A 14,608-nucleotide genomic window follows, 5' to 3' on the forward strand; every position below is an offset into this window, starting at 1 on the left:
GTGAATGGATATGGCATGGAACCCCGTACCTTTTACATACTAAGAAAAACTCATCTACCATATAAGTAGCCCTGGCTTTGCTGGAGGTGAGTACAATCTTTTATTAATATTTAATTGTTGTGTTTAAAAATTAGTCAGTGTAAAAGGCGAGGATGCGGCCGCACATTTGGCATGCCAGTTTTGATGATTTTTTGCGCAAAAGATATATAGATAAATATTTAACATAAACCTTCATTAAATTTTTCCTTGGCGGATCCAGCATGGGTGGTCGCGCTGGCTCACCAGGTGTTGGATCCATTCCCACTTATATGGTGTAACCCTAAGTTCCTTCTTGAACTCTCTTGGTTTCCATTGAGAGGCAACAATGTGCGAGGAAGGGTGAGACAAAAATGGATGACTTGTTAGCTAAGGGCTCCACGAGTGTGAATATTGCTCGTATATTCAAAACAATCATTGCTATCTACTTGGAAGGAACAAGTCTACTTGTATCGACCCTCTTTTTCCGTAATGGGTTGGTTGGCTAATCTGACTGAGACTAATATCCCTAGACACGTTATTACTAAAATGGTACTGAAGTATTGAAATTCCATTTAAAATATATAGTTTGTAGTTCGATTACTAGATAGCTATGCAGCAGATTGTGTGATTATCCATTGATACTTCATTACCAGTAATAGAAGGAACAATATGCACATGGGCGTTGATTAATAGGGACTAATTTTGCTTAACCAGAATAAGTTTCAAATTTATGCAATTTATATTCACTCTATACTGTCGTAGACTATAGTTTTGTCATTCTCTGATGATAATGTATGGATTTTTTTAAGTACGATAACTATAGGAAATTCACCATTTTCTCAATTTTTTCCTAGTACATGTACCGCATCAAATGAAATGCCCTCCAAAGTCTATGACCATTTGAATTTGTACCCTCAAGATAAATCATCATTCAAGTGCGATGCAAATAAAGGGTAGAACATAAACAGAATAAACTGTTCAACTTTATTCATGTAAACATCAACTATGGACCGCTATCTGGGTTATGTTACAATTAATATCTAATACGTACATGCACATTCATATAGACATGAACGATGGACGATTGTCTAGGTTAAGACATTGAGTAATACTATTCGTAGTGAAGACTGTCAGTAGTCGCCCTATGTGACATACACTTGACAATTTGATATATAGATATGGTAGTTATTTTTTGAATTATAAATCAAATTAAAAACTGCCAAGTGTACGCTACATAAGGCGACTGTTGGTAGTTTTCACTGGAAATAACATTATTCTAAGACATTATATAACTAGGAGCCTCAATATTTACTAGTCATAAAATAAATATTCAAACGGTTTAATACCATCATGAATGTAAAAATATATATATGTCCTTGTTTGAACTTCATTATTTAAAATTTATTTTCAATAAAGAATTTTACACATAATTTCAAAACGCCTCTTACATTCTTAAGAAAAATATCACTTTTTATAAAGTCTATTCTAGAAAAACTCAAACAAGGGCTTAAACGGCTTGCTCAGTTTGGTAGGTGACTCGATTGTATCTTTGTTAAAAGGTTGGGGACTCCACTGAAGAAATAGCAATGTTTAAAATAAGTTCGTAAAACAATGAAGACAGGCTGATACTTTCTCCAATTTGAAAACAATACACCAGTAAATAGTTCCTGCAATTCAAGAATTCCACATTTTTCCATGTCATTCAACGCTCTTAAAGAGACCCTCAGACCTTGCACAAACAATTTATCATGCTCCTCCTCTTCATCTTTTTCACAAATTTCTGATTCCACGATAATCCCTAGAAAACCGCCTAAATCTTCACTGTCTCAGCAACTTCTGCGCCTCGAACACACCCCTTTGTTGCTCCCAAAACCAGAGGCACGTTTTGATGGTCGAATTGAAAATTCAGAAGAAGAAAAGGAAAATGAAAATGACTTTGGACGATCCAAGTTGGAGTCCTTTCGTCTGTTTGAATACACGGGAAATTATGAGCCTCTAGTTCTGTCTCCGCAGGGTGAAATTCCGGTGATTCAGGTGACTTTTGGACTGCTTATTTGGTCAAAATTTGATTTTTCTTGATTCTGCTCATAGTGGTGGCAACTGTGTCTTTTGTATGATGAATTATTAATTTATTTTGGTTAAGTACGTTTTAACATATACATGTAGAGGTTTTGACAATTTATTAGTGGCCCAACTTACAGCTTTGTTTCACTTTGATTACTTTAACTCTTTTTATTTCAAATTAATAACTGAACTTTCATTTTTATTTAATCTCGTTCTTGAATTGACAAAAGTGCTGACATTGTTAACAGAGAATAGACAACCGGTTATTTGTTTCTGAGATTAGTCAAATGTTAACCTAATTAAGAGGAGCAGCACAAACCTTATATGTTTGTCTCTATTTTTATCTTTATTGGATGTAGATTTTATTCCTTGCAAGATGGTGAGCAAACAAATTTTGGAATTCGCGTGGTCATTTTTTGAGTTTTATTTGGATCAAATTGCTCGTTGGAGTTTAATGGGTTTTAACACGATATTAAAACTTGGGATTTTATTTTAAAAGATCAACTTTATTAAAAGAAGCAGCTCAAGCTCTTATATGTTGGTCTATGTTTTCATCTTTATTCAATTAGGGATTTTATCCCTTAACATTGTTCATATATTGTTCATGAGTTGTTGGTGATAGTTTGGGAATGATGATTGATGAAGAAGGAGAAGTATTATGGTTCTGTCATAACATTGTTATCTACCGTGAAATTTCTAATTTTCAAACTGTGTCTTTCATTGAATAACATTAGGAAATAATTCCTCCACATTTCTGTGATATCACTGCTTCAAAAAGAAGTATTTGATTTTCATCTTTAATACACTAACTTCTTGTACGCTTCTGCACGACTCCCAAATCAACATATTGGCTTATGTTTAGCTAATTTATACTTTTTAAAAGTCTCCGTATTATACTTAGGTAATTTCTGTATGAGTACTGGAATATGTGCTTACTTTTCACCATAAATCACCATATTTTTTGGTAATTTTCTATAATAGTTCTTGAATGGTAAGCACATTACCAATTCAATATAAATCATAATTACATTTTGGCTCCACTGATTCTTTCTGATAACAAGTTTTCTTCATTTATTGTCTGTGATAATTTTGGAATTTGAACTATAATTGTACTAAGCATCATTTGTATTTCATTTATCAGGTACCTGCATCCGTAAATTGTAGACTCCTGGAACATCAAAGGGAAGGTGTGAAATTTCTCTATAATTTGTACAGGAACAACCATGGAGGTGTTCTCGGTGATGACATGTAACTTTCTGTTTTAACTTGACACAAGGTTTTTTTTTTTTTTTGGATGAATTTCTTTCGAGATTTCATCATATGATTTTCATCTTCTGGTTTTGGCAACCTCTGTTTGAAGATGGACTACTGAATTCTATTTTTCTCTAGTTTTCTATTATCTTTTGACCCGAAATTTCATATATGCTAATCTGTCCCTTCTCTATTTGTCAAGAAATTGGGAGGGTAGATGATAATGTTTAGTTCTTTTAATCTGGTTATTAAACGCACAAAAAAATTTTGTTAGGACTTTGTGAGAACAATCTTTGATTTTCTTTGATAAGTAAGAGTAAAACGTCTTCTTTATTTCGTTGTGCTGCAAGTGGTCCTACCATTGGTTTCTTCGTTCTTTTTGTTTCAGCTAAGCTGCAAATAAGATAGCAAAGTTTGACGGTTTTAGAAAGTTAGACAAGGATAAAATGATTACCCACATGCACTTGTTTTAACAAACAGAATGTTCTTTAGGCCTATGTATTAAGCTATAACTGAAAAATCAGTTTGCAGCATCTCTTCTGCAGTACAGAACATGGCATCATTAAAATACATGAGGACTATCCAGGTTGCAGCCAATGCTTTCTCAAATTAATTATACCTTGTGTTCTGTCTTGTGAGCTTTGTCTCCAAAAAGTACATATATTTGAGCTTGTACCATTAATAAATTTTTCAATGAATGTTTGTAACTGAATTGTTACCTTGCTACATTGTTTGTCTACCAACCACATTATTTCCTTATTCACCTTTCTTTCATTCGTGTTCTTTCACATTTTTCAGTCATGCTGTTTTCTTTTTCTCACATCCTTTTCTGTTTCATCACATTTACATGCCAGGGGACTGGGAAAGACCATCCAAACAATTGCTTTCTTAGATGCGGTCTTTGGAAAGGACGGAGAGTCAGGTGACTTAGCCCCACTGAAGGGAAATTGCAAAGATAAGGGTCCCGTACTGGTAGTTTGCCCCAGTTCTGTTATTCACAACTGGGAAAATGAGTTTTCCAAATGGTCTGCATTTATTGTTTCTGTTTACCATGGACCAAATCGTGACCTGATAATTGACAAACTAGAGGCACATAATGTTGAGATACTTATAACCAGCTTTGACACTTATAGGATCCATGGAAGCATTTTATCAGAGATACAGTGGGAGATTGTGATTATTGATGAGGCACACCGGCTTAAGAATGAAAAGTCAAAACTCTATAGAGCATGTTTGAAAATTAGAACCCCTAAACGTTATGGTCTCACGGGAACTATAATGCAGAATAAAATAATGGAATTATTCAATCTATTTGATTGGGTAGCACCTGGTTGCTTGGGGACACGAGAACATTTTCGAGAATTTTATGATGAACCTCTCAAGCATGGTCAAAGATCAAGTGCTCCTGAAAGATTTATCCGAGTTGCTGATAAACGAAAACAACACTTAGTATCAGTTTTGCAAAGATATTTGTTGAGAAGGACAAAGGAGGAAACTATAGGGCACCTTATGATGGGAAAGGAAGATAATGTTGTATTCTGTGCCATGAGTGAGTTGCAAAAACGGGTATACCAAAGGACGTTACAACTCCCTGATTTCCAATGCCTTATCAATAAGGACATGCCATGTAGTTGTGGAAGTCCACTTAATCAAGTTGAATGTTGCAAGAGGACTGTTCCAAATGGTTTCATCTGGCCGTACCTCCACGAGGATAATCCAGAAGGTTGTGATTCATGCCCCTTTTGCCTTGTTCTCCCTTGCCTTGTCAAGCTTCAGCAGGTATTTGATTTTCAATATGCTATTTGTAGACTTGTTGGCTGCCTTCAGATTGATTTTTTAAATCTCATGATGCTCCAATATTTAGTAGTGACTGGTACATGTTTTCTAATCAAGTTTGTTGGTGTCCAGTGCTAATGAAAAATATTATTTGAAAGAAATTAGCATATAAAAAGATCGAATGGGGGGAGTAGTAGGCAAAGGAGATGCTTCTGAATATTTACTCCTCTTCAGTGTGAGACGGTCATATTGGAGTGAAGGTAACATATTGAAAACCTAATTTAAAATTGTATCATCATTATCATTTTTCCAAAAAGTTAATCTGAATAGGGTAAATAAAGAGTTAATCTAAATAGGGTAAAATAAAGAGTCTTTGCAATCCATCACACAGGAAGTAAATATTGAAGATTTTAAAGGAGATGCTTCTGAATATTTACTCCTCTTCAGTGTGAGACGGTCATATTGGAGTGAAGGTAACATATTGAAAACCTAATTTAAAATTGTATCATCATTATCATTTTTCCAAAAAGTTAATCTGAATAGGGTAAATAAAGAGTTAATCTAAATAGGGTAAAATAAAGAGTCTTTGCAATCCATCACACAGGAAGTAAATATTGAAGATTTTAAAGGACCTGGAAATCAAGTTTAGGTTCATGAAATCTGGATATTGGATGTATTTAATTTAATGCTAAGCCTCTACACATTTAGCATGTTTGTCACAATGCAGGATTATGCTGGGAGTTACATGATATATAAGTCTTAACACTGTTTCTCCTCGGATCTCTAGCTTCTAGCACGAAAATAAAAAGTTTACATAAGAAGCAATGTCATGAAATTAATTTCCCTGGTTTCTAGTGTTCCCAGTTTGAGCAAAGTTTTATTTTTTGTAAGTATATGGAAGCCTGAAATAGTTTTTTAGATTGGCTGTAATCCTACTTACATCTTCTTAGAATACTTCTTTTTATCATTTTTCGAATGTTATCTTTACTTTTCTGAGCTATCTTACAGATTAGCAATCATCTAGAGCTCATCAAACCCAATCCGAAGGACGATCCATACAAACAAAAAAAGGATGCGGAATTTGCTTCTGCTGTATTTGGTATAGACATTGATTTAGTGGGAGGAAATGCCCTGAATGAGAGTTTCATGGGCCTGACTGATGTTAAACATTGCGGAAAAATGAGAGCTCTGGAAAGGTTGATGAGCTCTTGGATTTCTCTGGGTGACAAGATTCTTCTTTTCAGTTATTCTGTGAGGTATGCATTATAATGTGTTTAACTTATTTGATTGAGATAAGAAAAGATGAAAATAAAGCCAGCTTCTACCAAAAACAAAAGAGAGGAGGGGGAGAGAGAATACATTTATGAACTCTATTCAAAGATTATTTTTGTGGATAAATAGAGACAAAATAATCGACTAAATTGGGAGCCAATTTTAGAAATATTTCTTGCTTCAGCTTGCCTTTACAAGCACGAGATCCTTTCCATGGGGTTTTTAGGAGATAATGAGGAGTCCCAGCATTGGTGCTTCATTTTTGCTGCTTAATATTATTCTTCTGAATTATCAAGACGTGATTCAATATTTCTGGTATAATAGCAGTTGAAAAGCAGAATTCTAGTTTAGATCTTACTATCACTTCTTTGCTAGTCTTCTGAGAGGATTTTAAAATTATTCAACAGAAGCAAGGTTACCATTCCCTTTCTCATTTTTGTTTTTATTTATTTTTTGTTTGAGTTCAAAAGTTCTTTGCTTGCTACCTCCTCTCCCATGGAATGCCTATTTTTGTACAAGAACTTATCGTTGTTTATTGATTTTTATTATAAAGCAATGGAGCAATGGCTGGGGATTCTGCCCCTTCCATAATTTTTTGAAGCCACTTTCCATGTAGTTACTTTATTTCTAGTGTCAAGAATGCAAGGTATAGATGATGGCCTTGCAATATATACCGACTTTTTTTTAATCTGAATAGATACTATTTATTTTGTAGGTGGATTGCGCCTTTTTTTTTTTCATTTAATTCTTTTTGGTTTTGGGTTTGAGACCATGAATATCACCTGCCAAGATTCTTCATCATCGTGTACTATCACATATTTCCTTCTCCTACTGAGGTTTGCTTGTCTGAGCAGGATGTTAAATATACTTGAAAAGTTTATCATACGCAAAGGCTATTCCTTTTCAAGACTCGATGGCTCAACTCCAACTAGCTTGCGCCAGTCTCTTGTTGACAATTTTAACTCAAGTCCAAGCAAGCAGGTTAATTTTGGCGTTGAAATTTGATCTTAAATCATGATTTTTCAATAAAATGAAAATTAACATGTAGCCATCAGGTGTTCCTGATATCTACCCGTGCTGGTGGGCTAGGGCTCAATCTTGTTAGTGCAAATCGGGTTGTGATATTTGATCCAAACTGGAATCCTGCACAGGATTTGCAGGCGCAGGACAGGTCATTCCGTTTTGGTCAAAAGCGGCATGTAACTGTTTTCCGTCTTCTTGGAGCTGGTTCTCTCGAGGAACTTATCTACACACGCCAAGTGTATAAACAGCAGCTATCAAATATTGCTGTTTCTGGGAAAATGGAAAAACGATACTTTGAAGGAGTCCAGGTTAAGAAGTTTACCTCTTCTTCTTCTCATTATATTATTTTCTGTGTCACTCTGTTCGACCTGTGTGCTCTTTTTTCCAGGATTGCAAGGAGTTTAAAGGCGAGCTGTTTGGAATAAGCAATCTTTTCAGTGATCTCTCTGACAAGCTTTTCACTAGTGAGATCATCGAGTTGCATGAAAAGCAAGGAAAAGAATATGAACACAACCACGGGGAGAAGCTCGATTTGCCTCGACTTGGGATGGATCTTGTTCCTAAGAAAGAAACAGCTAGAAAGTTTTTGGTGGACGATGAGAGAGACAAAACAGGCGAACCTGCTCTTAAAGATCTTGGTGAGGTTTACTTATTACCCATATTTTAACGAGCCTAATACAATGCCATTAGAACTTTGTATGTGGTGAATTGAATTGACCTTAAGATTTATTCGAGTCATTTTGTTTTTCAGGTATTGTATATGCTCATCGCAACGAGGATATTGTTAACTTTGGAGCTGGGAACCAGGGCATGGATTTGAAGGACGCTGTGGCGACACGGCTATTCCACCCTACTGTGGGGACGAATAGATCTGATTTGGAAGGAGAAAAGGAGAATGTGAAAATAGTCGCTTCAGCCAAGAGACAGAAAAGAAGCCAGTATAGCCTCCTTGCTCAGTCGATGGGCATGGAAGAGGTTGAGTTTAGCAAGTGGTTACTATCAGCAACTCCTGCAGAGCGTGAAAAAGTGCTTCGAGACTATAAGAAGAGAAAGGACAAGATTCCTTAATTGTTGACAGTTTGCGATTCCTCTTGCAGGTGCATAAACACACAATTCTACATGTAAAATTTTGTATATACACACGTCTCTTTCTTTCATCTAGAGATCTTAGTTGAATTTGTACAGGAAAATGTATCCCAGAGTTCTGACAATATGCGAAAGTTTGCTGTTGCAGGTTGCGGCCATTGCAAAACTACATGCAAAAAATCTACTGTTCGATGGTGGTATAAAAAAGATCTAAATTGTGATTTAGATCTTGAAAGTGACTTAAAACCTCTCCAATGAACAGGCCCATAGAAAATGCAAATTGCATTTTAATGGCGAAATGACCGTGTCATTAACGTATACACAGGACAAGAATTATTGTCACTGATTGGTCTCTGCCAAGTAGAGCAGCACCCACCTGTCTTTACAGCTGAAACATCATCCTTTGACTCGAAATTAATGGTCTGTCCTTTAGGTAAGGCTGTGGGATTATCACTAGCCTCAAGAGCTTTCCTGCTAACGGCGTAATGTATCTGAGCAAGCACCTCGGTGAAGGCATTTTCAACTTCCATGACTCCAAAGCGGAAGTTTCCATGAAAAAGGCATTTTTCTCTTTCAGCAAGTTCTTTAGCATCTTCGGTTACGCAAGTTTGTCTTATTTCCTACAAGCCTGATGACAATGTTTGAATCTGTATGGTCTCTGAGTTCCTTCAACCATCTTTCAACATTCTTAAATGTAACATGACGAGTGACATCATATACAGGCAATGCACCAACTAGGTCAGCAGGGGCGGACCCAGACCATTTGAACTGTGGGGTCAAAATTTTTTTTTTTTCAAACAACGTATCATGAAAAAAAGGGAAAAATCGGTTGTTTACTGTTCATATTCGATATGTGCACTTTGGGAAGAAATCGATGAATTATATGATATATTTATGGACTAAATAATGGATATGAACCATGTGATATGGATATAGATTTAGAATTTGGACTTTTTGGGGCAGAAAATTAAGTTTTCAGCACAAAAAAAAAACAAAAAATTAAGTTTCCAGCACATAAAAAAAAAAAAAAAAAATCAGAAAACTGGGGGGTCATTTGACCCCACATGACCCCATGTGGGTCCGCCCGTGTAGGTCAGGTAAATTGCTACAGAATTTCAAGAATCATGCAAGAACCAAGAGACAAACAGTGCACAAGATCTGAGTATGAAAAAGTTTTGTCACATATCTTGAGAACAAGACAAGATTTACAATTAGTTGAGATAAGCTAAAAATCTTCATAAATATCTTACTTCTTGCGCTACTAGGTTCAGAGTTTTAAGTGTCTGTGCCAGAACTCATTCATCCTAATCCATGCAAAGAAATGAAGGCAAGTTCTGATGTATACATATGTACCGTGTAAAACTTCAGAATCAATACAACATCATACATATTCGTTCTAGTTTAGCATATTTAACAGTATTAAGTGTTCTTGAGAAACCCAACCAAACGGAAAAAGAACATAATGGGGTTGCGACCTGCTATTAGCACATTAGCAAGAAACCATAAAATTTTTTAACATTTACGTCACGAGGTGGATAAGGTAAGAAATGAAGTGCAATAATGGATAAAATATAAAAATGAGTATATATGCCATCAAGTGGAGATGGCGCTGCTTGAAGATTATAAGGGAATCATGGCGCCGGTAATCAAGACGTGTTCTTGTAGACTAGTGACAAATTCAGTAGAACATGTCAAGAGAGGAAGATAGGCCAAAATTGAGACAGTTGCTTGTAGTTGCTAAGGATCTAGTTGCTTTAGATGTCTCAATAGATCTACAACTAAATTGATAGAAGAGGTGAAAAAGGACCCACAAGGTTGATCTCGAATTTATTAAAACCGCACTTAGATTGTTGTTGTTGTTGGTGGTGGTGGTGGTGTTGTTACAACACAAAGTCATGCAAACTTGAAAATTCACCGGTAACAAATCATAGCACGACCATGAGAGAAGGCACGTAGGAAACATAGAATTGTTCGAGTTCAAAAAGAAAAATTATTAACTGGTTATTCATTTTTTACACTCATGTAGGCCTTCATATCTCAAGCCATAAGTCATTAGATTTCTCGTTAGCAGTGTGTTTGGTCCATCACATCTGATCGTAGTGACATCGAGATTTAATTCTTTATTACCTCAGCGTCAAAACCTCACTAGCATTCATTACTGCTTGCTGATTTAAGATAAACACATTAGTTACTAGCATTAAAACTCCACTTGAACAGAATTACATTTCATTTCCATTTTTAGTCATCATACATGATTCAGTTGATTATTTGACCAAAACTTAACCTCATATCTAACCACATTACAGCAAATACCAGAGAAATGGATCATTAGAATCACAAGTCTTCATCATAAAAACCATTAAACAGGAAAAAATTGGATAAAGCAAATGAATCTTTGGATTAATTCGATATAGATCAGTCGAACTCTGAAGCAGAATTTGCAACAAATTGACACTAATTTATGTTCAAAAGATTAGCAAACCTATAATTCATTACTAGTACTAGATTTAATTCCCCAAAACACTCTTACAAATAACTAAACCTGTAACAAAAAGTATTAGAAGAAAAAGTCATTTTAAATCATCTTCCGCTCTATACGCACCCATTATTACTTCCTCGCTTCAATTTATATATAAATACATAAAAGTGAACTTGTATGTATTGAGGTTTTTCTTTGGGTGTGTTGATCTGAAATCTGCGTGGATGATTCCAAAGAGACGACAGAGAAGATATTTTCTAATTTTTCCTTTATCTTTTGAATTGAATTTTGTGCAAATTCCATTTTAAAATCTCAATATATAATCATATTTCATAAATTTAATAAGAATTCTTTTAAAAAAGTTATGTGCATTTTCATCCAAGTTGTTTACGAAATTGTTGTCCACTCGAGCGAAGAACTGATATGGAGTCACGAACTTAGCTCGATGAGAGAAATTTGGTCCACCGAGGCACGAGTTTTAGGATTTAAACACGCCTATATGTAGATAAGAACTCTTGCACTTCAATGGGGGATGTCTTCTGGAGACAGAATGTACCACAAACTCTTAAGTTCTTTTTAAACATTTGGATCTTTTCGGGATCAAAGAAAGAAGAATAAAGATTACTCAAGACCAACTGAAGAGATTTTGAACTTCAGTTTTCTATTTTTGTTTTATCAATCGAGAGCGAGTCAGTATTCTTAAATGTGCGTATATGCGTGCATATGCTCAGGACTTTTTGAAACTCCCCACATATGGGTATGCACATGATAATGTTATCAATCCATTCCATTGATCACATATGCATGCTTAAAATTTAAAATGTGCATGTATTTGTATTAAAAATTATGTCCAAATTAGTCTAACAAAGTCTAACTCATTTTTATAGTCTAAAAAAAGCAATTTAAGACGAACAAACATCAAATTAGCCCAAATCATCCCAATCCATGATTTATATATAGCAATGTGTAGTTTTTGATGTATAGAAAAGTAAAAAAATCAAAACAAAATTTCATAGGCTTGCAAACTATTTACTTCTAGCTCGATTCGGTTTTTCTCTAGTTTCACAATTGAGATCTTCATCGAGTTGTAGAACTTAAAGATGCATTTTCCATTTTTGTATTGCTCATCTAATTAGAACCTTGAATGTTCCTTTTTTTCCTTTGATTTTTAATTTTAGGGAATAATATTTAGGATAAATCTATTTGTACAATAATTTTATACAACATTGTTGACAATTTTATAGTTGTCGAAAAAGTATTGTGGGAAAGATGAATTATTTTTAAAACTGTCCAATGACAATATGTCACATGGCATGTAGTCAAATTCATTGTACACCAAGCATGATTCTGATATTTATCAAACTTGTCCATATTTAGGTTATAATGATTCCGAAGGTTCTAATTTTTTATTAAATTTTATTCTTGCTTTAATTTACAAGGATTCAATGGAGCAAAATGATTCTTTCATGGCATCTAATTATATTTCGGAAGATAATGAGTTGATGAAAAAGCATTGGGAATGTTGGATGGGAAATTGCAGTTGTTGAAGATAATAATAAACCTAATGATGTGAGATGCACATTGTGTGATAAAGTTACGTGGCTCCAGAGTATGCAAATAGTGGCTTGTTAAATGAAAAGAGTGATGTTTATAGTTTTGGATTCTACAATTAGAAGTTGTTATTGGACGAGAGGTTCGGTGGACTATAGTTGTCCAGTAAACCAGGTACCATATCATTTGTAACTTTCCAAGACTTGTCAAGCAAGTTGTTTTACCAACAGCAATATTGTTTATAGGGCAGTTTAACCTTGTTGAGTGGCTCAAAATGCTGGTTGGGAACCGAGGAAATTGTGGACTCAAGCCTTGAAGTTAGGCCCACAACGCGTTCCTTAAAAAGTGCACTTCTAGTTGCACTTAAGTGTGTTGATCATGGCTTGAAAAAACGACCCAAAATGAGTCAGGTTGTTCGAATGCTTGAAGTTGACGAATTTCCTTACTCACAAGGCAGTTATTTCATTGCCTTAACTGCAAAACTACAAATCTTCCGCCTTTTCTTTGCGATTTCTTGAATATGGTTTGCTATTATCAACTACTACACTCGAATCTCGAAAAGTGCTATGGAGAGACAAAAGCCTGCTTTACATATAACATGAATATGTGAGTGAGGCAGATGTATGTTTTCTTCATCAATGGGTTCTGTCTTTGACAACATTATCATTTGTACTTTTTTTTTTCTTTTTCCCATTTTTTTGGGTTATTATCTTGTTTGAGCTCTATTAATTTTCATTTCATTACATTTCATTTTTCTCTCTCCTATTTTCAATCACACAATCTTTCATAAAATAATATTATACGTAAATCGAAAACTTTCCATTTTTTTTCAATCACTCATTTTTCAAAAAAAACACTATTCCACCCATTATTTTTTCCACGTAATGAGGGCCAAACAGGGGCTTATTGAACTTTTGTAAATTTATATTTTTATTAAACTAATTCAATGATATACTCATGTAGTAATCATTTGATTATCCTATCCTACATCTAAAAAAGAGAATTTGTCTAGTAGTGCATAATGAGGTGTACCGAAGGGCGTACATCCCACTCACATGGGCGTGAGATCTGTGTGAAAGAAATAATATTTTATTCGAATGGGTTTTTTGTCCATGTGAGTGGGGCGTTATAATCTACAACTAGCAAAACCGTAAAAAAGAGGGAAAAAGGAGGTGGACGCGTGTCGGAAGGGGCTGTCGTCAACCTCCTCTTTTTTTTTTTAAAACTCTATTTCGAAAATCATGAGAGGTGAGGCCATTCTTTCAGTACCCATTTTTCCCCTTTCTCTATTCCTCCACGCAAACGACCACTACCCATCAAGTTAAATATTTTCCTTTGTAAAAGTATCATTTTTGTTAAAATTAATCGCAAGGGTTTTGGAAGTGCATGCACACATTTGCACAATGGACAGCACAGAAGTAGCAGAGAAGACAGAGGAAGAGCTTCGCAAAGAGATCGATGAAACTGCGCCGTCAAAAGCGTGAGGTATCTCTTTCTATTTATGCATTTAAATGCATGTATTTCAACTTATATATTTTGAGTTTTTAAATTTTATGTGCACAGATTACAGAGCGGCTTCGCGATCCTAGGGGAATACGTCGAGGTGGTTTATTGGGCGCCGGACCAACTGTTGGAAATGGTGTTTATTAATAAACCAATTCAAAAATGAATGAGAAATTGTGGTTTTGGAATAGTGGCACCTGTTTGGAAGGTTGCATGGTTTGGCTCAAATCCTTTCATCACACCCCTCCATTCTCTATATAAAGGACCCCTTGGATGACTTTGAGAGTACACCATTTGCATATTGAGCATTCTTTCTTCTCAAAATTGCAATTCTCTTCTTCTTCATCTCTTTTCATATATTATATTCCTTGTAGAGGGGAAACTCCGTCGAATGTTCGCCGGATTTGTGGTTTGAAGTGCTACTACCACAAATCGAATCCGTTGTATCTTGGGAGACAATTGCCGCCAACCGTGAGCACCGTAGCGAGGCAATATTGTCTTAAGGAGAGAGTGAATACACTTGCCTCAGATTTAATCTTCGTTTTCTACTCCTTATTTTAATTTTCTTATTTGGTTTTATGGTTT

The 14,608-nt window shown here is 35.2% G+C and overlaps 1 protein-coding gene and 1 pseudogene across 3 annotated transcripts; one reads left to right on the top strand and one right to left on the bottom strand.

The window, feature by feature from the left end:
* Positions 1-1,637: 1,637 nt before the first annotated feature.
* Positions 1,638-9,615, top strand: LOC111374089 (switch 2). Of its 3 annotated transcripts, none has more exons than XM_022996720.1 (10): positions 1,638-2,052; positions 3,224-3,330; positions 4,188-5,112; positions 6,118-6,365; positions 7,236-7,362; positions 7,437-7,712; positions 7,793-8,042; positions 8,156-8,501; positions 8,590-9,228; positions 9,583-9,615. In XM_022996720.1, the coding sequence occupies exons 1-8, from the start codon at positions 1,714-1,716 to the stop codon at positions 8,470-8,472; spliced, it is 2,589 nt and encodes an 862-aa protein (XP_022852488.1). In that variant the 5' UTR covers positions 1,638-1,713; the 3' UTR covers positions 8,473-8,501; positions 8,590-9,228; positions 9,583-9,615. The 3 variants fall into 3 exon arrangements, with proteins under 3 accessions (XP_022852488.1, XP_022852487.1, XP_022852486.1); XM_022996719.1 differs by having other exon boundaries at positions 8,639-9,228; XM_022996718.1 differs by having other exon boundaries at positions 8,156-9,228.
* On the bottom strand, positions 8,743-13,837 carry LOC111374100 (annotated as a pseudogene).
* Between the last annotated feature and the right edge of the window lie 771 nt (positions 13,838-14,608).

Source organism: Olea europaea, unplaced genomic scaffold (assembly GCF_002742605.1).
Source record: "Olea europaea var. sylvestris unplaced genomic scaffold, O_europaea_v1 scaffold1201, whole genome shotgun sequence".
Classification (NCBI taxonomy): Eukaryota; Viridiplantae; Streptophyta; class Magnoliopsida; order Lamiales; family Oleaceae; genus Olea; species Olea europaea.

Excerpts from the sequence above, each read along its gene's own strand:
- LOC111374089 (XM_022996718.1), top strand. The coding sequence starts at position 1,714 with ATGTCATTCAACGCTCTTAAAGAGACCCTCAGACCTTGCACAAACAAT. Across the intron at positions 3,331-4,187 it reads GGTGTTCTCGGTGATGACAT|GGGACTGGGAAAGACCATCC; the intron begins GTAACTTTCTGT and ends TTTACATGCCAG. Across the intron at positions 8,043-8,155 it reads ACCTGCTCTTAAAGATCTTG|GTATTGTATATGCTCATCGC; the intron begins GTGAGGTTTACT and ends TTTGTTTTTCAG.